Consider the following 23,691-nt stretch of genomic DNA (forward strand, 5'->3'; position numbering starts at 1 on the left):
GTTTTCAAGGAAAATCAAAGACTGATTTATAGTGCATATATTTTCTAAAAATAAATATTTCATTAATAAAGATACATGGAGTTTGTAAAACAGTTGCTATTTTCATAATTTAACCAAACCTCTATATAACCGTTCTTATCCTAGACCATAATATTTTTGATTTTTGAGCTTTAAGCAGTTGTCTTTTTTATTAATCAAGATTTATAACCTATTTGGATGATAAACATATCAAATTATGGATTAAATCTAAAATAACTATATAATTCGTTTTATTATATTTTTTTAAAATACAATTGTCTATAATTTTTGTTTTATTATATTTTTTTTGAAATACAATTGTCTATATTTTTTGTAATGACATCAAAAGAAAAAAAAAATTATCTAACGGAAAACAAACATTTAGAATTTTCCAAACAATTAAGCCTAATTTAATAAACCAAGTTCTTCTCAAACGTTAAATATTAAATTAGCATGCATATGGCAATTTCGAAACCATAGTAAAAATAAAAATTTAAACTAAATATTATATATTATCAAGTGAACAAGTGAATCATGCACGTAAATAAGGTTTGCATGTATTTTTTTTTTTTAAACCGATTTCCGGGTATGTATTTTAAGCGCAATTTCCATGATAGCAAATATATAATGCAACATTTTCTCCGCAGACAACCTCCAAAATAAATTACTCTATATCAATATCAAGAATAAATTATCCACATCAAAATATTGAGTAGTTTTCAAGGAAAATCAAAGACTAATTTACGTTGCACAAATTTGGTAAAATTAAATATTTCACTATTTAATAACGAAAACTTTTATTTTTGAAACAGTTATATCTTCCATAACTAATCAAATCGTTATTATCTTAGCCCATAGTAAGAATAGATTTTAGATTTCGCAAGTCTTTTTTTTTATTAATCAATATTTATAACCTTTTTGGGTGATAAACATCAAATTATGGACTTAATTAAAAAGATATAGATTCTATTACTTATTTAAAAATAATCAATTTTACTAAAACAAACTAATAATCGATTTTAATAAATACGCCATTAAATACTCTGTAAAATTGGTTCTTAATTCTTTATTTGTATATTATATAAGTATACTATGTGAATGTCAAAGTATATCAAAGTATAAAATTGGTTCTTAAATACTCTGTAAAATTGACACAACTCGATAAGTAATCCGATTGGGGAATTAAAGTCTTTAACGACGTAATCATCTTTTACTCAAAATTGACGAATTTACCCTTGGAGATGCTTTGTTTGGTGTTCAACTAACACTCTCAATTTTGGTCCAATTTGTCCCGACAAAAGGAAACATAAACAAGGAAATAAGCAATAGATGAAATTAACACACTGAACCCATGATCATATATAGGATCAAACGTTCCAAGCATAACCACGAAAATCGAAAGATACACCCGAAAGCATAACCAATCAATGAATATCTTTTATGTTTTAAAAAGATACACCCAAAGCTAGCTGAATCATGCACGTAAAATAGAAAGATTGCATGCAAATTTTCCCCGTACGTATTTTAAGTAGTTTCCATCATAACTTTGTCTATATAATTAACGCACCGGCTTCTCCACAGGCAATCTCTAACGATATCAGAAGCATTTCATCTCAATCACACCAATGACGATGAACAGATATGGACGAAAGCAAACCGTTTTGATGTTCCCATGGTTAGGCCATGGTCACATTTCTCCTTTCCTAGAACTAGCCAAAAAACTAAGCAACACCAACCTCTTTGACATCTACCTCTGTTCGACTCCTGCAAATCTCAAGTCTATCAAGAAATCACCTGCAATTCATCAAATTAAGCTTCACCTTCCGGAGCTACCCGAGCTTCCATCAGATCTTCACACCACCAATGGCCTCCCACCGCATCTTATGCCTGTTCTCAAGAAAGCTTTCGACATGGCAAGTGACGAGTTTTCAGGTATCTTGAAAACCCTACAACCCGATTTGCTCATTTACGATCTTATTCAACATTGGGCTCCGGTGGCGGCTTCCGCCCTTTCAATCCCGTCTGTGGTGTTCATCACCACAAGTGTCACCATGGCTTCCACCATGTTTCATCTTTACTTGAAGAGCTCCAGTGGTATTCCATTTCCATTCTCGGATATCTATTTTCGAAAAAATGAGTATTCTCACGTGTCGGAGATTCTTGAAAGCTCAGCAAATAATCGTAAAGATAAAGATCGTGTTATGGAGTGTGTTGGTCGATCTTCAAGTATCGTGCTTGTTAAATCTTTCAAAGAGATTGAAGGTAAATACAGTGACTACCTGTCTCTTCTTACTGATAAAAAGATTGTCCCAGTAGGTCCACTTGTGGTTGAGCCATCTCCTTCTGTGAACGTGAAGGAAAATAAAAATAGTGTGTTGCAGTGGCTTGACACAAAAGCCATTGGATCTACTGTTTTTGTTTCTTTTGGGAGCGAATATTTTCTTTCTGAAGATGATTTGAAAGAAATTGCATACGGGTTAGAAATGAGCAATGTGAATTTCATTTGGGTTTTAAGGTTCCCGAAAGTGGAAAAAAAGCTTAGCCTTTCAGAAGCTTTGCCATTAGGGTTTCTTGAAAGGGTGAAGGATAGGGGTTTAGTGATGGAAGGGTGGGCGCCACAAGGAAAAATATTATGCCACAAAAATATTGGTGGATTTGTGAGTCATTGTGGATGGAGTTCGACAATGGAAGCTATGAAATTTGGTGTTCCAATAATAGCCATGCCAATGCACCTTGACCAGCCGGTCAACGCTCGGTTGGTGGCGGAGGTTGGGGTTGGAGTTGAAGTGGTGAGGGACGGAAACGGGCGACTCGAGCGGGAGAAGATGGCGGGGGTTGTGCGGCATGTGGTGGTGAGTAAGTTAGGGGAGGTGGTGAGAAAAAAAGCCAAAAAGATTAGTGTTGATTTGAGGCTCAAAGGGGAGGAGGAGATCGGTGCGGCGGTGGTGGAGCTGTTGCAATTATGCCACCTCGGCCGTCGTCTTCGTGGTGTTGGGAAAATTGAAAAGACGAAAAGTGAATCGTTTGCAATTGGTTCATATTGTGTGGTGAAAGGTGAAGTTTGATCATAACACCTCTCTTTTGATTTTTTAAAGTCAACTAGAGTCTAGATATATATTTATACACCTGAAAGTGGCATATAAAGGTCAATGGAGTTTAATAGAACTTTTTTTGCCTGGCCCTTCTTAGGATGAATATTAGTTCAGTTTCAGTAAGTATAGGATGTATTCTTTTAACATGATTTTCGGAACATTCAGCTTCTAGTTTTTATTTTCTCTTTTGGTAAAGGTGTCTTGGGAAGATGTCGAGGAAAGGCTACCCTCTTTGTGTTAGCCACATTATTAAGTTTAATCTATTAATATTGTTCTAAATTAAGCTGTTTGTTAATGTTTGAGTCCATTGGCATATAACTGTAGTCGATTAGTATTGTGTAGAAAGGGTTAAAAAGACTTATGACCCTTTTTCACCTTGGTTTTATTGTATTAACTTCTATAATTATGTCAAAATAAGCAAAAGAGCAAACTTTTCAAGGATTTCATTGTTAAAGTTTAAAACTAAAAAGTAAAAAACTTGAATCAAAGACCAAATTAGGAATCCGACTTAAGCCCATATATAAAGTTCATGTCCCTTCTGCTGACCACAATGCACAGAAATTTAATAACACTTTTCTCGAATGTACAACTAAAGCGATTTAATTTCTAATTGTCTAAACCCAATTTGATATAACTTATTGTCAGTGTCTCTTTTTTTTTTTTTTAACTGCAACATTTTAAATAAAACACAACTACTCTAGCAATAAGCTAGAGTAGACAAGATCTTGAAGGATTACATAAGCTTAATCGCTTGGAGAGGATTTTTATGCCACTCACTCCAAGAGAGATTACACCAGAATAAAAAAAATCTCCTCCTGTTCTGGCTTCGAGGCTTGAAAAAATAGTTCGATTCCTGAAGAACCAGACTACCCCAAAACAGGTTCCAATAAGAACCTTGAAGCATGTTTTGGAGGCAACATCATTTTAGAACTATTAGGGATCATTTTAGAATTTAATAAAAAGTAGAAGGGTCAATATGTAAATATATGTCTAGGTGGTTAAGTTTGCTAGTTAGACGCTCCTTACATTTTCTTCTTTGTATAAACGAAGATCATTTCAATCTGTAATGCAGTGAGCTTGTTGTCGCTGGGATTTCATTATCTAATTAGCATCCATAAAAAGCCGTCACTGTTTCGTCCAATTAGTGTGGTCACCGATTTACCCAATAGTGACCATAAAAAATCATCACTATTTTATCCAATTTACCCAATAGTGATCATTTTTGATTGTTATTTCTTGTATTTAACTCATTTTAAGTAATTAGCATAGAACTTAGTCAATGGTAAAATATACTATAATTCATTTATCAAAATATATCTTGTCAAATGATAAACATATATTGTTCAAAATTTTAAACGAACTCACAATATATACAGTTTATTTTGATTGCAAAAACACATCATTTAAATAAGTAGTTTCAAGGGAGAACCTAAACATGAGAAACCAATCACATTATCTATTCAAGATTTATAAATATTTTTGCGACTGTCTCCTCCTTAGCATCTTCAGTAAAACAACAGTTAAATCTTCCAGCAACTTGTGTACCAAAAAAAAAGGTGAACTATCATTTAAGCAAATATGATATATTCCATCACACTATATTTGGTGAATACTTACTTGATCTCGGATCCAATTGTATGTATTGGATCAATTTCAAATTCTCAATTTAGTAATTGGAAAGAAATGGGCTGTAAAAAAAGGTATAGATAATTAGACTTGAAAGAGAAATCTATCCCACAGTCTGCAAGAATGGTATTATTTAGGGGTGAGCATTTGGACCGGTGGACCGGACCAGACCGTTTTTTTGGACCCCCGGGCCGGTTCTCGGTTCTAGGAATCCATCCCGGTCCGGTCCGGTTTTTACCGGGTTTAGAACCGGTTGGACCCGATTTTAAAAAAAATTGTAACTTGTGAAAATTTTTAAACAACCATAACTCATTCGTTTTAAATCGGATTGACACGCGGTTTTTTCCAACGTTTAACTTACAGTTTGTAGATGAATTTAGACTATAATTTTGTTGATTTTGGTATAGTATTCAATGAGTTACAATCTTTCAAAGTTGAGCTATCAAAGCTGAAAATTTTCAGCTTTTCAGCAATATTTTAATAATATTGTAATCTATGAAAATTTGTAAACAACCATAACTCATTCATTTTAAGTCGGATTGACATGCAGTTTTTTCCAACATTTAATTTACAGTTTGTAGATGAATTTAGACTATAATTTTGTTGATTTTGGTATTATATTCAATGAGTTACAATCTTTCAAAGTTGAGCTATCAAAGCTGAAAAATTTCAGCTTTTCAGCAACATTTTTTAAATTTTGTAATCTGTGAAAATGTTTAAACAACCATAACTCATTCATTTTAAGTCGGATTGACAAACGGTTTTTCCAACGTTTAATTTACAGTTTGTAGATGAATTTAGACTATAATTTTGTTGATTTTGGTATTATATTCAATGAGTTACAGTCTTTCAAAGTTGAGCTATCAAAGCTGAAAATTTTCAGCTTTTCAGCAAGTTTTTTAAAATTTTGTAATCTGTGAAAATTTTTAAACAACCATAACTCATTCGTTTTAAGTTGGATTGACCTGAGGTTTTTTCCAACATTTTGTTTACAGTTTGTAGATAAATTTAGACTATAATTTTGTTGATTTTGGTATTATTTTCAGGGAGTTACAATCTTTCAAAGTTGAGCTATCAAAACTGAAATATTTCAACTTTTTAACTATTATTTTAAACTATAATTCTGAATTTTATGTATGTTTGATAGATAAATCACATGAAAGGGATCTTGGTGAACTTGATTTATATGTTAGTTGATTTTATTTGAAAAATTAATTTTGCAAGATATAATATTATAACATCAAGGTAGATTAGTTATGCATGAAACAGAAACATAATCATTTTTATAAGTTGTATCGTATCAAACCTAAAAACTTATTTTAACGACTTGTAATCTATGCAATTAAAGTTGTACCGGTCCAAACGGGTCCAAGAACCGGAAAACCCGGACCTGGACCCGGAACCGGACACGGACACGGACACGACTCATCCGGTCCGGTCCACGGTCCACAATATTCTCCATAACCGGTCCGGTCCAAGAGACGGTCCGGTCCGGTTCGGTCCAAATGCTCACCCCTAGTATTACTATTAGAAATGGTTAAATAAATGCAAGAAATAGCAATGAAATTTCATACATTTGTTTATTATATTTATAGCATATCCTACTTTAATGAAATCTACCAATTTATAGCAATACAAAGCAAGTTTATGTAGTAATTTCAAGGTATAATGTCTTAATAAGATAAAAAAAAAATGAAAGTACAATGCTATAACTGTATCAGGGGTAGATTAGTAAATTGAACAGTTGATGTTACCTCGAGATATATTCTTGCCATTCCGGCCTTACAGTGGACAACCTGCAAAGAGTTTAAAGGTGTATGAGATGGCAATAGTTGAGAAAATGATGGAATGGAATGAGTGATTACTTTCAATTATCATGTTTGGTATGGTTACAGGAATGAAATCATTCCAACATGTTGTTTGTTATGTATAATTGGAAACCAAAAGTGATTTAAGTTGATAAATAAAGAAAGAAATGTTAGTTTATTAAAATAAAAGTTTAATCAGATTAAGATATAACACTAAATAATTTACATATAAAAAAATCTTTTGCAATGCTCTTTTTCATTCCAACTTAAATTCTACAGACAGAATATCATGATTTTTTTTTTAAAAGTAGGGTTGACTTGTTTGACTAACCTTCCTTTCAACCAATAATGCATCATATAACATTATAGCCCCTTGGAGTAAAGATTACACCTTGTACTTATCTTGACATCAACAAATTATAAAAAATTAAGCTAATGTACTTAATATGAAACATAAAATTGGAATATTAATATAAAAAACCGTTCTTACCTTCTGATATGTTTTTAAAAACCTAATTACTTCCTCCATGTGATAAAATCCCTACACCAAATTTCAAACATTATCAACAAAACTATTTCATTATTTATTCTAATGCCATTTAAACTTGATAATAACAAAAAGTTCATTGCCTCTAAATATCTACACAATCCAGAGCTCATATCACCAACAGGAAATCCCATAGAAATTATATTCTCAGTAATATATGTCATATATAAATCAAATCTCCCTTCCTGTAACCAAATTAAAGTAACAATATTATAAAACCTAACAATATGAATAACAGACAACATATCAAAACAAAAGAAAATTAACTCTGGGACTCTCTCAAAATGATTAACTTAATCAATATCCCAATCGAACCTAATAACGTTCCTGGAGTCTAAATCGATCGTACCTGGAGTCAAAATCGAGCGTCCCTGAAGTCAAAATAGAGCTTACCTGAAGTCGATTTTGTTGCTTCCGATCGGATTTTATGCGTTGTCTGACATGGCGATTTGGGCGGGAGATAAGCCGCATTTCACAATGGCTGTTCGATTTCTCCAATCGTCGACTCACCTAGATACGATGGATCGGTGCTTAGTCTTCTCAATGTTAATTTCACACTGTAATTTGCAAATCTTTGAGATGAGTATATATAGACCTTGTAATCTTGTATCGGACATTCGGACATCCAAAATCAAACTCAATTTCCATTTCAGCTTTCTGTCTTCAATTTCGATTTCAGCTATTTCTAAACCCTAATTTTCTAGTTTCCACTACAAATTGTGTATCCGATTGTGAAGAATGGCATTTGGAAGAAAAAAAAAATTCAGAGTCTCAGCCAACTCATTCCGACAGTGAAACAGAAGGCACTCACATTAGTGAGACCCAAGATCAAACAACAATCTATGTTGATGATGAGGTTCAACAAACAGCCCCAAAAAGCAACATTGAGAAAGATCCAAGAAAACCACTCCATGAAGAAGTTTCGTATGAAGAAGTTTCAGGAAACAACAAGAATAGTGGAGGTTCTAAACGTTGGACCTGTAACCACTGTAAAGGCAAATATACCAGCTCTTATACTAGAATCCATGTTCACTTTTTTGGACCTCCAGTGGGGAAAACAGCTGAGATCAAAAGGTGTCTGGTTCTTGTTAAAAGTAACCCGTATTATGACATTCTATATAATAGGGTGAAAGAAGCGGAAAATAATGGTGTTGCTGCCAAATCATTGAAGAATTCGTTGCTCTCAAAAAACTCAGCTTCAAAAAGAAGGATTGAAGATGCTCGAGAGAGAGGAGGTTGACATGAAGATACTTCGAGGCTTGTGTGCTAATGGGATTCCGTTTAATGTGTTACGGAACCCACAATTCCTTGAAATGATTCAAGCTATTAAGAAAGCACCGGAAGGTTACAAGCCACCTTCATATGAAAAAGCTAGAACTTCGTTGCTTAATCAATGTGTGAGAGAAGTGGGCAAAGAACTTGATCCGGTCAAAGACATGTGGTTAACACAAGGAGTATCCGTTATCTCAAATCGTTGGTCTAATGTAAAAAGTGAACCGCTTATAAATGTTATTGCACAACATTCACGTGGTGCAACTTTTATGTACGCGGAGGCCTTTTCGGGGATTGAGAAGACGGGCGTGGAGATTGCTAAGTTTCTTCAACAAGCTATTGAGGAGATTGGTCCAAGTAGTGTTATTCAAGTTATAACCGATAACGCGGCGAATTGCAAGGCGTCTGGACGGGAAATACAGAAGGTATATAAACATATTTTCTGGTCCCCTTGTTGTCTACGTTCTTTAAATTTGATTTTTAAATACATGGCGAAGCAATTTGAGTGGTTGTCCGATACATATAACAGAGGGAAGGGTATTGTCACGTTTTTTTTAAACCACACACACGCCTTAGCTTTCTTTAGAGACAACTCGAAATTGCAATTGCTGAAGGTTGCACAAACACGATTTGCATCGCATTACATATTGTTGAAAAGACTAACCGAGTGTAGGGAAGCACTTGCTACTACTATTGTCGTAAACTCGTGGCGGGAATGGGTCAACAAGGCGGATGAGCACACTCGGGTACTTGCTAATAAAGTGGCAGATACAATTAAAGATGAAGATATTTGGGATGATATTGTTCACATTTTGGCTGTCACAAAACCTATCTTTTACATGGTAAAGTTTTGTGATAGTGAAGGTCCGAAAATGGCAGAAATATATGAACGAATGGACAATATGATGGGTCAAATCAAAGAGGTTATGACTATGAGGGACAATAGATTCTCAATGTATTACAATAAAGTTGAAGAAATTGTGCTCGAAAGGTGGGACAAGATGACTATCCCTTTCGATGTATTACACTCAGTTAGTCTTTAAAGCAAATCCTAAACAATGGAGGGGGATAGTCATCTTGTCCCACCTTTCGAGCACAATTTCTTCAACTTTATTGTAATACATTGAGAATCTATTGTCCCTCATAGTCATAGCCTCTTTGATTTGACCCATCATATTGTCCATTCGTTCATATATTTCTGTCATTTTCGGACCTTCACCATCACAAAACTTTACCATGTAAAAGATAGGTTTTGTGACAGCCAAAATGTAAACAATATAATCCCAAAAATCTTCATCTTTAATTGTATCTGCCACTTTATTGGCAAGTACCCGAGTGTGCTCATCCGCCTTGTTGACCCATTCCCGCCACGAGTTTACGACAATAGTAGTAGCAAGTGATTCCCTACACTCGGTTAGTCTTTTCAACAATATGTAATGCGATGCAAATCGTGTTTGTGCAACCTTCAGCAATTGCAATTTCGAGTTGTCTCTAAAGAAAGCTAAGGGGTGTGTGTGGTTTAAAAAGAACGTGATAATACCCTTCCCTCTGTTATATGTATCGGACAGCCAGTCAAATTGCTTCGTCGTGTCTTTAAAAATCAAATTTAAAGAATGTACACAACAAGGGGACCAGAAAATATGTTTATATACCTTTTGTATTTCCCGTCCAGCCGCCTTGCAATTCGCCGCGTTATCGGTTACAACTTGAATAACACTACTTGGACCAATCTCCTCAATAGCTTGTCAAAGAAACTTAGCAATCTCCACCCCCGTCTTCTCAATCCCCGAAAAGGCCTCCGCGTACATAAAAGTTGCACCACGTGAATTTTGTGCAATAACATTTATAAGCGGTTCACTTTTTACATTAGACCAACCATCCGAGATAACGGATACTCCTTGTGTTAACCACGTGTCTTTGACTGGATCAAGTTCTTTGCCCACTTCTCTCACACATTGATCAAGCAACGAAGTTCTAGCTTTTTCATATGAAGGTGGCTTGTAACCTTCCGGTGCTTTCTTAATAGCTTGAATCATTTCAAGGAATTGTGGGTTCCGTAATACATTAAACGGAATCCCATTAGCACACAAGCCTCGAAGTATCTTCGTGTCAACCTCCTCTCTCTCGAGCATCTTAAATGCATTTTCAATCCTTCTTTTTGAAACTGAGTTTTTTGAGAGCAACGAATTCTTCAATGATTTGGCAGCAACACCATTATTTTCCACTTCTTTCACCCTATTATATAGAATGTCATAATACGGGTTACTTTTAACAAGAACCGGACACCTTTTGATCTCAGCTGTTTTCCCCACAGGAGGTCCAAAAAAGTGAACATGGATTCTAGTATAAGAGCTGGTATATTTTCCTTTACAGTGGTTACAGGTCCAACGTTTAGAACCTCCACTATTCTTGTTGTTTCTTCAAACTTCTTCATATGTAACTTCTTCATGGAGTGGTTTTCTTGGATCTTTTCAACATTGCTTTTTGGGGCTGTTTGTTGAACCTCATCATCAACATAGATTGTTGTTTGATCTTGGGTCTCACTAATGTGAGTGCCTTCTGTTTCACTGTCGGAATGAGTTGGCTGAGACTCTGAATTTTTTTTTCTTCCAAATGCCATTCTTCACAATCGGATATACAATTTGTAGTGGAAAGTGGAAACTAGAAAATTAGAAATAGCTGAAATCGAAATTGAAGACAAAAAGCTGAAATGGAAATTGAGTTTGATTTTGGATGTCCGAATGTCCGATACAAGATTACAAGGTCTATATATACTGATCTCAAAGATTTGCAAATTACAGTGTGAAATTAACATTGAGAAGACTAAGCATCGATCCATCGTTTCAAGGTGAGTCGACGATTAGAGAAATCGAACAGCCACTGTGAAACGCGGCTTATCTCCCGCCCAAATCGCCATGTCAGACGACGCATAAAATCCGATCGAAAGCAACAAAATCGACTTCAGGTAAGCTCTATTTTGACTTCAGGGACGCTCGATTTTGACTCCAGGTACGATCGATTTAGACTCCAGGAACGTTATTAGGTTCGATTGGGATCGCTATTAGGTTCGATTGGGATCGCGATTGGGGTCGACTGTATCCAATTCGAAGTACGTTCATATATCACGTACCGGACCGATTTCTAATCGATTGGGTACAGGGCGTTTCGGTACGTGGGACGCCACTAGTTGGGCGTTTCTGGTAACTATGGTCTAATCTCCTCACAACCAGTTAAGATAATATTATTAACCAATTCATTGATATCTATTCGTGAAAGATTATGAGAAATTGTTCTTTCCATCTTGAGATTATATGTAAGTAGCATATTGGCAACCAAAATGAGTGATACAATTATAGCCTAAGAAAAAGAGCATGCTTCCCATTAATAGATAGGCTGGATTTTGACTTTTTATGTTAAACCTAACACTTACCAAAAACAGAGTTAAGAACATCTTTCACAAAATTAACACAACACTTTTGCTTTAATTATACTTTTAAATTGTGATCAAGAGAAAACATTTTTTTACAGATGTCAACTACTCAATTTCAGTCTAGAACACAGACTATAATTTTCGACTTGCTACAAATATAGAGCTACATCACTTGCATTGATGACAGAAAACCTTGGTAAGCCGGATCTAGCATGTTTGCTATTGCAGAAGTAGCTAAAAGCCCTAGTTTCATAAATGGAGCTAGATTTATGAATTCACTTAAACAGGAATTCGAAAATCACTTCTAAGACAAGCCATGGAACCTCAGTTTATGGGGTGAATTAGTACTAACGACACAAAACACATTTGATTTTTCATGTTAATCAAGCAGGCAATTCACTAAGACAAAATTGAAATTTGATTTAAACAAATTAAGACAAGATGTTCATACTGTGCAGACCTGAAGAAAGAAAGTGATTAACGAGAGACGAACGGAGATACTAGATAGGCTTAATTCCACAGTTAGTAACAGATGGAGCGTTAATATCGCAAGCAGCAGGCAAAGCTAGGGCTTTGGTGGCATTCAGCGATGTGCCCAATTGTGCACTGTTTTTGAACGCTTCACACAAATAATGTGCGTCTGTTCTCAACACCGATTTAATCCCCGAGCAACATGTTCCTTCGGCTTCTTCACCGTGCTTCCGATCGTCACGTACGACAGGCAATCTGCCATGTTCAGTATCACTGACTCGACGAATCATGGGTACATCGCTACCGCAAAGATGCATAGAATCAGAACGGCGATTGTTGTTGGCATTTTTGCCGGAAAAATGTGCTTGTCGTTCGTGTGTGTATGAGCGAGAGAGGGGGGAAAGAGAGAGTTTAAAAACGAGCGGTTTTGATGATGAGAGTGACTAGTGAGACGTTTAAAAGGAGGATATTATTTTTATGGGCCTTTATCAAATGGCACAATTGGCCCCTTCACTATTATAATTTATACTTTTAGTAATCATTGCATACTAAAGAGAGGATGTTTACGTGTCCACATAAAGCGATCAAGTGACCACTTTTTTTGATCTCTAAGTCTTTTAACAGCAGTTTATTTTTTGTCATTAGGTTAGTGGCTATTATTTTTAGTCACTAATATTTGTTGTGATATTAAAAATATTATTTTATTTTTATTTTATTATTTAGTGACCGATGAGTGACAACTGTCATCGAATTGGTCACTAAATTTATAATATTACCAAAATTTGTGACTTATTATATGGTGACTAAAATTTTAGATCGTCACTAAAAAATTGATGATTAATAAAGACTTTTCTTGTAGTGATTGTTGATGATAAGAGAAAATATATTTGGATTTATTTATTAAAACACAAGTCTAAAATATAGGGCATTATACCAAAATTTCATACTTATGTTCAAAATCGAGAAAATATATTTGGATTTATTTATTAAAACACAAGTCTAAAATATAGGGCATTATACCAAAATTTCATACTTATGTTCAAAATCGATTCAACAAGTCTATTAAATCCTTTAGATCACATCAAAGAGTTGGATTTCAAGTAATTTTTTTATAGAGAGATTATCCATTAGAAGTCACATGTTGGTAAACCACAACAGAATTCAATGGTTGAAAGGAAACATAACATCTTTTTAATGTGTCCAGATCTTTATTATTTCAATCCAAAGTTCCAATCTTATTTTGGGGAGATTGCATACTCACATCTGCTTACCTGATTAATAGGATTACATCCAAACTTATTGAAATAGTTTTTATTATGGATGAGCGTAGGCGGATACCTACCCTAATTATCTGAACCCGTAACCGGAACCGGCGGTTCCAAAAATGTTGGAAATGGAACTGGAATCGGCGGGTAGCAGTTCCAATATCGGGTACCCGGTTCATTAAATTTGTTGAATTTTTAAAGCTTATACAAGTATATTTGTTGTAAACTTACAAGAAAGTTATTGATGACATCAATACATGATTCGCCATGTATTAAAAATAAGGATTAGAAAATATAACTAGCTTGAATAACATGACGAAAAAATGTGTGCAGGTTTCTTATAACCTATAAATAAACTCCACTGATTTCATGTATCTTAAACTCATACTTTTGTTCTAAAAAAATTCAAACAAATTAAAGTCCATAGCTAAATGAATATTTCTATGAGTTAAATATAACTTGAACATAATAGTACATTACGTCTACTGTCTACAAATTCATTTTGAATCTCGATAGTTTAAATTCAAAGTGAAAATCATGCATAGACATTTAAATGTTCAAAACAAATTAGTCAAAATTCTAGAATTTTAAATGATGTTATTCAAGATATTATATAAATTATGTGATTGTGATATATATATATATATATATATATATATATATATATATATATATATATATATATATATATATATATATATATATATCAGCAGGTACCCATCGGGTAGCGATTCCATAAAAATAAGAACCTTAACCGGTCGTTTTGAGTCGGTTCTGGTTTCGAAAGAGGGTACCCAATTCCGCTGCTCATGAACCCTAGTTTTTATGGTTCAATACCATATTGCAATCATTTAAGAACATTTGGTTATTTGGCTTATGCTTCCACACTGACTGGTAATAGAACAAATTTAATCCAAGAGCAAGAGCTTGTTTGTTTCGGGGATATCATCCTTACATGAAAGCTTATAAACTCTTTGATATTCAAACTAAACAAATTTTTGATTCTAGAGATATAGTTTTTCATGAAATGATATTCCCATTTCATAACAACTCTATTTCAGATTCCATTGATCCATTTTCTCTTATTGTTCTACATGTTCCATAAAATGAAGACATTTCCATAAATACCTTTGCTTCATTTTTGTCCGTAAATGCTTCTGCTCCTCACCATGATAATCATGTTCCACTGCCTCCTATTGGCAGGCCTATTAGATCTTATCATCATCCTTCGTAATTATCATTGCAATGTTGTTCATAATTCTTCTTCTAAAACCCCATATTACTTAGATAAATTCCTATCTTATGACAATATTTCCAAAAAACACCGCCTCTTTGCAATGAATATTTCTTCTCGTTTTGAAACCCAAACACTACAAAGAATAATCAAAACATTAAGAATGATGTCATGCCATGAAATATGAAGTTGGATGCTATGAAAGATAATAATACTTATACCATTGTACCCCTGCCTCCACACAATAATACAGTGGGTTATCGAAGGGTATATAAGATAAATATGATAGTTTCCTTTGGGTTGGCCTCATGACCCAAATAGAATTAGGAAATTGAGATAAATAAGTTGTTAATTTATTAAGGAATTAATAAATTAATTAGAAATTATTCTGATAATTAATTAAAAGGTTTTAATTAGTTAAAGAGCTTGAAAATTAATTAATCCAAGAGATTAATTGGAATATTCTAGAAGCTCCTTGAGACCTAGGAGTGGACAGTTTTGGAAGATTCCTTGATAAGGATATGGCAGGTTTGAATCACATAAGGATTAACCCTAGAGTTTGAATCCTTTTAGGTTTCTATCTACATCATATAAATAGACTGCTAGGGATAAACCCTAGAGTTGTTGATTCCTAACTAAAAATCATGTAAAATCTCTCCCTATTTTTTAGTGGACGAAATTCTTAACCTATGTTTTAGGGTTAGAGAACTTCGACTAAACCCTAAAAATAGGGTTTCTTCCTTTTGCTTTTGGTGTTATGGATATAACTTCATTAGAGCAGTTCTACTTTGGATCCTTCATCCATTACATCGATCTGGCACATATGAGATCACAGTTAAACAATCCATAGGTTAGTAGTTTCTTTCTTGTTGTTTTTAAAGTTTGTTTCTATAACTAGTAAAACCTAGATCTAGGGTGCATGTGCATATAGGTAAATCTTTTTATTGTTTCTGCTACCTTTAGATAGTGTATTGATGCTACTAAAACCCAACAAGCCCAATAGGTTTTAGTTGTATTGCACAAACTTTGTAAAAAAAATCGAAGAATAAAAAGAAACAGTGATATCAGGGCATCCAATGTAGTACGCAGGGCATCCAATGCGTACACTGGGCGTACAGCTGCTGAAACCAAACCATAGTTTTTAGGGTTAAGACTAGGGGTGAGCGAAAGCGGGTACCCTGCCAAATTGCTTGGAACCAGAACCAGAACCCCCGGTTCCTAAAATATTAGATACGGAACCGGAACCGCCTACATCGGTTCTTTAGACTTTGGAACCGGTCCTGGAACCGGTAGAAACCGGTTCCAATACCGGGTACCCGGTTTCAAAAAACTTTTAAAATATTCTCAATAAAAGTAATGTTGTATTACTTAGAAATGGTTGAACTCAAGCTTTTTAAGTCGTATAATGACCCTCGGCAGCTCACAAGGAAAGCTCTCATTGCCTCTCCTCTTGAACTCATTACTGACACGTGCCCTCGTGACTCACTTCATCCCCACGCCGCGTAACCAGATCTACGCGTCGTGTAGCGCCGAAATTTAACTGTTTAACTTTGACTTTCATTAACTTCCTCGGAATAGCTACGTACTTTTATCTCTACTTCGAACGGTCATAATTTTCTCATACGAACTCTGATTTTGACGATCTTTCTATCGACATAATTGTCTCAAAGTAAACTATTACTTTCTTTCATAATCTCCTAGTTAAACTTTACTCATTTTCTGATATAATGCAACAAGTATAATGACATATGTATTGCATCATCGAAACATCATCATTTATATCAATCTATTCTCTTTGGCAATGTATCCAACAACATTTCACGTAATAATACATGTCATGAAAATAAATGTTACAAATGACTACTAATTGCAACTTCTCAATCGATATGCACAAAAAAAAAATTGAATTAGATCGAAATACAGATTGTTTATCCTAAATGCAAATTCATCTGATGTCTTGAGATAATGTCACAATTAATAAGAGATTGCTAAGAATAAGATAAATGCTTGTATGAATTCAGCAATAAAACGTAACATGAACCCTAACTTCACACTTGGCACATAATTAGTGGCACAATCAAGTGATAGGAAGTATAATTCGTACCAACAAATCAATCAATCAAGACTTTAAGAATAACATGAACAATGACGAGAATAACATGAACAATGACAAGGATACCTATGACGGTGACAGTGGCTCTGATTCATGACCGAATCAGAGGTACAAAGGTGTCTACCAAACACTCTTAATGTTGAATCATTAAGAGTTGGCCTCTTAATGGTTTCATTAAGAGACCTACCAAAAAGCCGCTAGCATAATTGTCATGTTTAATATGTTTTTTATGTTTTAAATAGTCGTTTTTTAAGATGGAGTACATATTTTAATTTACTCTTATTTTCCTTCCCCTTAATTAGAATATTAAAGATATGATAGATACTCAAATAAAGGGTAAAATTGTAAAACTGCACATTTACTTTTAGCAATGACAATAATTTTGGGACAACTAGAAATAGTTCATAAGAGTTAAAGGATTAAAAAAAATACACATTAGAATGTCTTCACATTTGAAGAATAAAAATCTTTTAAAAGATTTCAAGTATTTCATCAAACTCTAAAAAGTATTTACTCATGACAAATTTCTTAAGCTTCCATCCCAATTTGTATTGTACAACCGTAATGCACAAACGACAACAACCAAGTTCAAGTGTAAAAAAAAAAAAAAAAAAATAAAAAAAAAAATACTTGAAAGAGGGCATTTCCAGAATTTCACAAACCCAATCTTTTAGGTCTCAAATAAGTAGAACTCCCTTGCTTCAAGCCAGGCATGGAGATTGCCTGTTGCTGTTTCATCCTCTTGGCTCTCTCCCTGGCCTTATTCCTAATCTCATCTTCGGCTTGCCTTTTCCTCAAACTCTCCATCTCTTCTTCCATAGCCGATTTCTCCTCTTTCTGCTTCTTTTTATGCTCCAACATGGACGTATCCGAATCCTTAACTGAGAAAAACATGGGCCCCATTTCCGCCAGCCACTGGGGCTCAACTGACGTGGCACACTGCATGTACTCTTTTGAAGTCAAAATCAGCTCATGATACACCACATAATCCGGCGTATACCCCAATCCATACAAGGCACTACTCGGATGCAAATGACATGGCATCCCGTTTCTACAGTTGACATATTCTCCAACTCCTTTCAACCTCGCAGCATTATGAAAGTAAGCCGAACATATCGCTTTTCTTACAATATCCCAATCCGGATCGCATGATGTGAGCGGGATTTTGAGTGTTTTTAGAATGTCTAGCAGTTGAGATCTGACCTCTCGAGCCTTTCGGAGACCTTTGACTTGGAGGAAGTGATCGTTGCACCAGTCTCCGCGATAATCCTTGGCTTTCCATTGTTTGTAGACGTTGAGTAACGTTAAGTGGTCGGATTCGGGCACGAAGAATTTTTCTCGGGCAGCATCGCTTTCTTCTGCCCGGTCTTTCGGTCGGAAAAATACAGATGGGACCGAGAGCATGGATACGATTGTCAACACTTCGTCTAAACATTTCAGTTGTTCCCCAACTAAAAGCATTTTGGCTAACGGTGGATCGAGCGGGAATTCAACCATTTTCCACCCGAGATCCGTTAGACCCCCGACATTGTTTAACGCGCCCAAAACCCAGAGCTGATACATCGAATTCAAGATATTATCTTGTGGAGGCGGATCCATGAAGTCAAAATCCAATAAGTTTTCAATTTTAAGAGATTTCAGAAGCAAAACGACGTTTCCGAGGTTAGTCCTCTGAATTTCTGGAACGGGTTGTGGGAGCATTTCGTTTTGGTACGCGGTCTCGGTATAAAGACGATAACAAGTGCCCGGCCCGGTCCTACCCGCCCGACCTGCCCGCTGGTCGGCGGCTGCCCGGCTGACCGGGAACACCTGTAGAGCATCCATACCCATACGCGGATTATACACCTTCATTTTCCCATACCCAGTGTCGATAACGTAAAAGATTCCGTCTACGGTCAAAGAGGTTTCCGCAATGTTGGTGGCCACGATGCATTTGCGGGCCCCCTCTTCGGCTTTCTGGAAGATTTTTGCTTGTAGGTCAGCGGGGAGTTGGGAGTAGATAGGTAGGATTAATAAGCTGGAGACTGTTTGCCTTGTGGTGGATGCAAGCTGTTCCATACGTTCTGATAGGGCGTAACATGTTGCCTCGATCTCGTCTTGACCTGTCATGAAGATGAGTATGTCACCAGGAGCACTCGTGATGTGGATCGTCATTGCTTGTTTTACAGCGGCTTCCACGTAATCTTCACATGGTGTTTTACTGTACAAGGTCTGCACCGGAAATGTTCTCCCGGGAATGTGGAAGATTGGGACACTGCAAAATGAAACATAATTATTATAAAGTTAATACTAGGGTCATTATGGTCATTTCACTTAATTAACTTCACAGGATCAAACATTTTGAAAAGTTTACCTGCCAAAAAAGTTGGAAAATTTCTGTGCGTTGAGGGTAGCAGAGGTGACTATGAGCTTGAAATCTCGACGCCTGGCAACAACTTTCTTGAGGATCCCGAAGAGTACATCCGTGTTTAATGATCTTTCATGGGCTTCATCCATGACAATGACACTGCAATATTGTATACAGAAAATTAGATGTTTCTATCATCATATAAAACACATTAGATTAGATATAAAGTATTATTGTAAAAGAGTATGCCTACCGATATTTGTCAAGATCTGCATCTTTCAATGTTTCACGAAGCAGAACACCATCAGTCATGTACTGCAAACAGATGAACATAAATATCTTTATTTAAAAAATTATAAAAGAAAAAGACGATTTAGTAAGCGGATTACTCATGAATCTGACTTACCTTTATAACAGTTTTGGGTCCGGTCACGTCCTCAAAACGGATGGCGTATCCAACCAAATCTCCGAGTTCTGTTTCCATCTCCTCACCAACTCTCTTGGCGACACTCATTGCTGCCACACGTCTTGGTTGGGTGCAACCAACTATGCCATTTGTGGTATACCCATCTTCATGTAAATACTGTATATATATATATATAATAATTTCAAAATAAGATGTATGAGTATTATAAAACTTGTGATTGGAAAGTAAGTAGTCAAGTACCTGAGTCAACTGTGTTGTCTTTCCAGAACCAGTTTCACCTACAACCACCACCACTTGATTCTCCCGTATCACCTAAAACAAGGGTCACAACAATGTCAACAGATTGTTTTTTTTTTTTTTTTGCTATAAGTTTTGAAGGAAAAAAGAAAAACGTACCTGTAATAACTCATCTCGAACAGAAAATATGGGGAGATACTGACGTTGTTGTGAAAGTGATTTTGACTTTGCAAAATCACTTACTGCTTCACCTTTTTTCATGTGTTTGCCAAACTTTGCTTCTTCCTTGAAATCAACTTCACCATCTTCACCAACAACTGCTGTATCAGCATCAATCTGTTCTGCTGTCTTCTCAACTCCAAGAATATCACCAAGCTTTGAGCCAGCAAGTTCCCAAAACCGCTGACGTGACTTATTCATACTTTGTTTTTCATGAACTTCTCTAACAAGGTTTGAACCTTTTCTTGATATAATAGCCATATCAGAAGTCGGATCCTTTAGTGGCATTATCGGTTCTGCTTGCTTAGTAAACACAATTCTCCCATCCAAAAATGGAGGCTTTGTATCTGAAATAAATACATAACAACATGAAAAAAGTAGACACAAATCCTTAAATGAATAAAAAAAAAGTTGTCAAAATCATACCGTGAACAAGAAGAATAACTTTGCGTTCATCTTCATCATCAAACTCTGTTTGCACCTCTGTACCTCTAACAGCTCCAGATCTCATGAGCTGGCGATCCTCCCATTGAGCATTATCTGCAGTAAGCTGTGATAGCTTTTTGCTCTGAGCAAGTGTCATTGGGGTTCCATCTTTACGAACCAGTCTTTTTGTCACTTCTGCTTCTTTCTTCTGAACAGAGGCTTCATCACCAAGATAAAACGATGAGCTGTCAGCATCAAACATAGTGTTCCCTTCTTCTCTATCATACCATGCACGATCAGAGTTGTACTCCATCTCTAACATCATACTCTCAGTTATCTCTGCATTATGAAAAACTTCCTTTCCATCTTCTCCATCATCCTCTAAGGGTAGTGAACTTTCTGCAGCGAGTGGTCGCTGAGATCTTCCACCAGATCTTGAAGTTGAAGATCTGACTGATCCAGATGCCCTAATTGGAACAGGAGAAGGGGCAAAATTGTCCCATGGAGAATCAGCACGACCCATAGGAGTATTGCCACCATACCAAGGAGAAGGTAATCGTGCATCAGGTGAAGCACCAAGTAACATTGGTGATGGTGAAGGTTTATGATGTCTACTCCCACTCGAATGCCGAGGTGAATCTTCCCATTCCCATCTTCCATCATCCCAATCAGATCTACCTACAATACACACACATGATTCATTTTTAATAATGAGCAAATTGAACTGATAAAATAGTCATTACAAAAGTTGGTGCATACCAGGTGTCCGCCTTGAACTTTCGTATCTGCTTCTTTTATTCCCATAATCTCTGTAGTCTTTTCCATAACGAGGTGATTGATCCACATGGTTTCTCTCGTCTCTATCACTACTGTAATGTCTCCTTCTTGAATCATCTCTGCTATCATACCTACGCCTATCATACTCTGTTGAATCATATCTATCACTCCGCTGTTGACTGCTTCGGGAACTTCTAGATGAAGGAGTAACATCCTAAAATATCCAAATATGAAGTTAAGATAAATGTGTCATGTATGAACATTGAACAATCTAATATAACATCCAAAGAAGAAGGTAGCATCCTCTAAACTTACCTCAGAGTGTGAACCATGCCTAGCAGATCTGCCACTAGCTCGTTCTTCTTCAGTGATTTGACTTTCTGGAACATTGATAACAGTTAGATAGAAGTTGATGTGTTTGTAAAAAGTTCATTAGAACAAGTAAAAAAGGTATCACAGGAATAATACCTGAACCAGATGTTTTGCTCCCAGTGGAATCACGATATTGTCTGCTTGTATAATTGCGACCACTGCTGGATACACCACTACCAACTTCATCAAGACCTGTGAGTGAGGATGTGGTTTTTTCCACATCTTCATCAAGAGATGTCATCATAGAAGAAATTTTTTCTTTAGGAACTTTAAATGATCCTTCAGCTCGTTTTGCACTTGCGAGAGCATCCAATCCTAGTAATGATTTCCTCTCAGGCGCTCTGAAGACAACCCTATCTTTCCCAGGCAATTGTAATCCACCGCCACCGCTGTTATCAGGTTCCAATGTCTCCTTTATCTTGTCAATGTCAATTATATTCTGTTTGTCACAGTTTGAAAATCAAATAAGTTAATAACTGAGAAGAAATATTTATGCTTTGTTAAAGAATAAACAGTTCACATTCTAAACTAACCTCCATGATCTGTTTTGACGAAGCTAAAACACAGCACCAATCAATAGAAAGAAAATCTGTTTATAATCAATTTAAATGAATAGAGATTAGTAAAAAAAAGTATTAAAATCGCTGCATAAAAACTATAGTTCTAATGATCATGCCCTGATCCAATGCGGCAGAGGTAGGGTTTCAAAATTGTACTTAGAAATCAATAATAAGAAGAGACTGAGAAGGCAGATGGTAGATGGTAGATGGAAGTACCAGGAACACCGTTGACGTTCGTAAGCGGAGAGGCGCTGGATGTGCCGAGTCAGGAACAGAACTTCGATCAAGAAGAAATTTTGGTTTTTAGGGTTTATAATTGGATTCTTGATAAGAATACAGCTGATTTAAACACGAATCGACAATACAAATATTAAGAATATGAAAAAAGATTTCATACCTTTAATGGTAAGGTACTAAGTGAATAAAGAAACCTTGAAGCAGAACTATTGAGAGGGATGAACTGTGAAGATATGTTCTAAGAATATTGTGTGAAACAGAAAGATGAAGACGAGGGTGGATTTGGGGCGATGTAGGTGAAGAATTAAGAGTAATTGAAAAAACTTGTGGTCGTTAGAAGGAAAAACCCTAAGGAGGGTAGGGGCGGAATCCACAGGAATGATGGGTCGATACGAAGAGCATCGACTAGCGACTGGCGAGACATGGAGGGGGAGAGGCGTTGTTTTTTTTTCTTTTAACAAATTACTGAAATAATTTTTATAAGAATTATAAGAATTTCATGGTCTATATCTTTTCTTTTGCATTCACATGACCATTCTTACTGTTTGAGTTTGTTGCGTTTTGTCCCTATTAGATATAAAAAAGGCTATAATGCCATTCATTTTTTTTTTCATTTTATTTATTTATTAATTAAAGAAAATATATTAAAAAACATAAGTCTCACCATCACCGTCATCTCTCAATGTCAGTCATCACCTACCACCATTTGAAAACTACCAACCATCGGAAACCACCACTAGTGACCGCCAACCACCACCTGATCCACTGTCTACCTCCTGCAACAACCATTACAATTAAACACCACCACCAGCCATTGACCGCCACCATCGCTACGTTAGCCAACCAACACAATTTCCATCGAACACCACTCACTACTATCGGCCACACCTGTATATTCCGGTAATACCTGCAGATTCCGACTACACCTGTAGATTATGACTACATGCTCTCTAGCCGGCACCACCAAAAAAATTCATGCAGATCCTTTCTTTCATTAATAAAAATCCACAAAACAAATTGATCGGAAGATTCAAAAGTCATAAATTTCTTCTACTTCAAATCTCCAAAAGCAAACACCCACAAAACAAACCACACATTAGAGCTACCATAATACTATATGCACCAAATGAAAGAACAAGCAGATCTAGAAAACTAACACAAATTTGGAGAAGCAAACAACGAGGTTTCAAATGGAAAGAGACGACAAGGTTTC

The 23,691-nt window shown here is 35.8% G+C and overlaps 2 protein-coding genes and 1 pseudogene across 4 annotated transcripts; 2 read left to right on the top strand and 1 right to left on the bottom strand.

The window, feature by feature from the left end:
- The first annotated feature begins 1,649 nt into the window (after positions 1–1,649).
- LOC145104066 (UDP-glucosyltransferase 29 pseudogene) lies at positions 1,650–3,083 on the top strand (annotated as a pseudogene).
- Positions 3,084–8,332: 5,249 nt separating this feature from the next.
- Positions 8,333–9,406, top strand: LOC145104067 (uncharacterized). Its single transcript, XM_079041345.1, has one exon. It carries the CDS (start codon positions 8,333–8,335, stop codon positions 9,404–9,406), a length of 1,074 nt encoding a protein of 357 aa, XP_078897471.1.
- Positions 9,407–17,327: 7,921 nt separating this feature from the next.
- On the bottom strand, positions 17,328–22,920 carry EMB3011 (RNA helicase family protein). Of its 3 annotated transcripts, none has more exons than XM_079087795.1 (13): positions 22,639–22,920; positions 22,458–22,518; positions 22,215–22,270; positions 21,778–22,120; positions 21,625–21,689; positions 21,292–21,523; positions 20,533–21,210; positions 20,047–20,453; positions 19,891–19,962; positions 19,630–19,806; positions 19,477–19,538; positions 19,230–19,382; positions 17,328–19,130 (listed from the first exon to the last, which is right to left on the bottom strand). In XM_079087795.1, exons 3-13 carry the CDS (start codon positions 22,218–22,220, stop codon positions 17,531–17,533), a joined length of 3,795 nt encoding a protein of 1,264 aa, XP_078943921.1. In that variant the 5' UTR covers positions 22,221–22,270; positions 22,458–22,518; positions 22,639–22,920; the 3' UTR covers positions 17,328–17,530. The 3 variants fall into 3 exon arrangements, with proteins under 3 accessions (XP_078943921.1, XP_078943922.1, XP_078943920.1); XM_079087796.1 differs by having other exon boundaries at positions 22,458–22,564; XM_079087794.1 differs by having other exon boundaries at positions 22,458–22,920.
- Positions 22,921–23,691: the final 771 nt, after the last annotated feature.

Source organism: Lactuca virosa, chromosome 4, assembly GCF_052849685.1.
Source record: "Lactuca virosa cultivar CGN04683 chromosome 4, Lactuca_virosa_CGN04683_v6, whole genome shotgun sequence".
Lineage (NCBI taxonomy): Eukaryota > Viridiplantae > Streptophyta > Magnoliopsida > Asterales > Asteraceae > Lactuca > Lactuca virosa.

Excerpts from the sequence above, each read along its gene's own strand:
- EMB3011 (XM_079087795.1), bottom strand. Across the intron at positions 21,524-21,624 it reads GGCATGGTTCACACTCTGAG|GATGTTACTCCTTCATCTAG; the intron begins GTAAGTTTAGAG and ends TGGATATTTTAG. Across the intron at positions 19,963-20,046 it reads TTCGAGATGAGTTATTACAG|GTGATACGGGAGAATCAAGT; the intron begins GTACGTTTTTCT and ends CCCTTGTTTTAG.
- LOC145104067 (XM_079041345.1), top strand. The coding sequence starts at position 8,333 with ATGAAGATACTTCGAGGCTTGTGTGCTAATGGGATTCCGTTTAATGTG.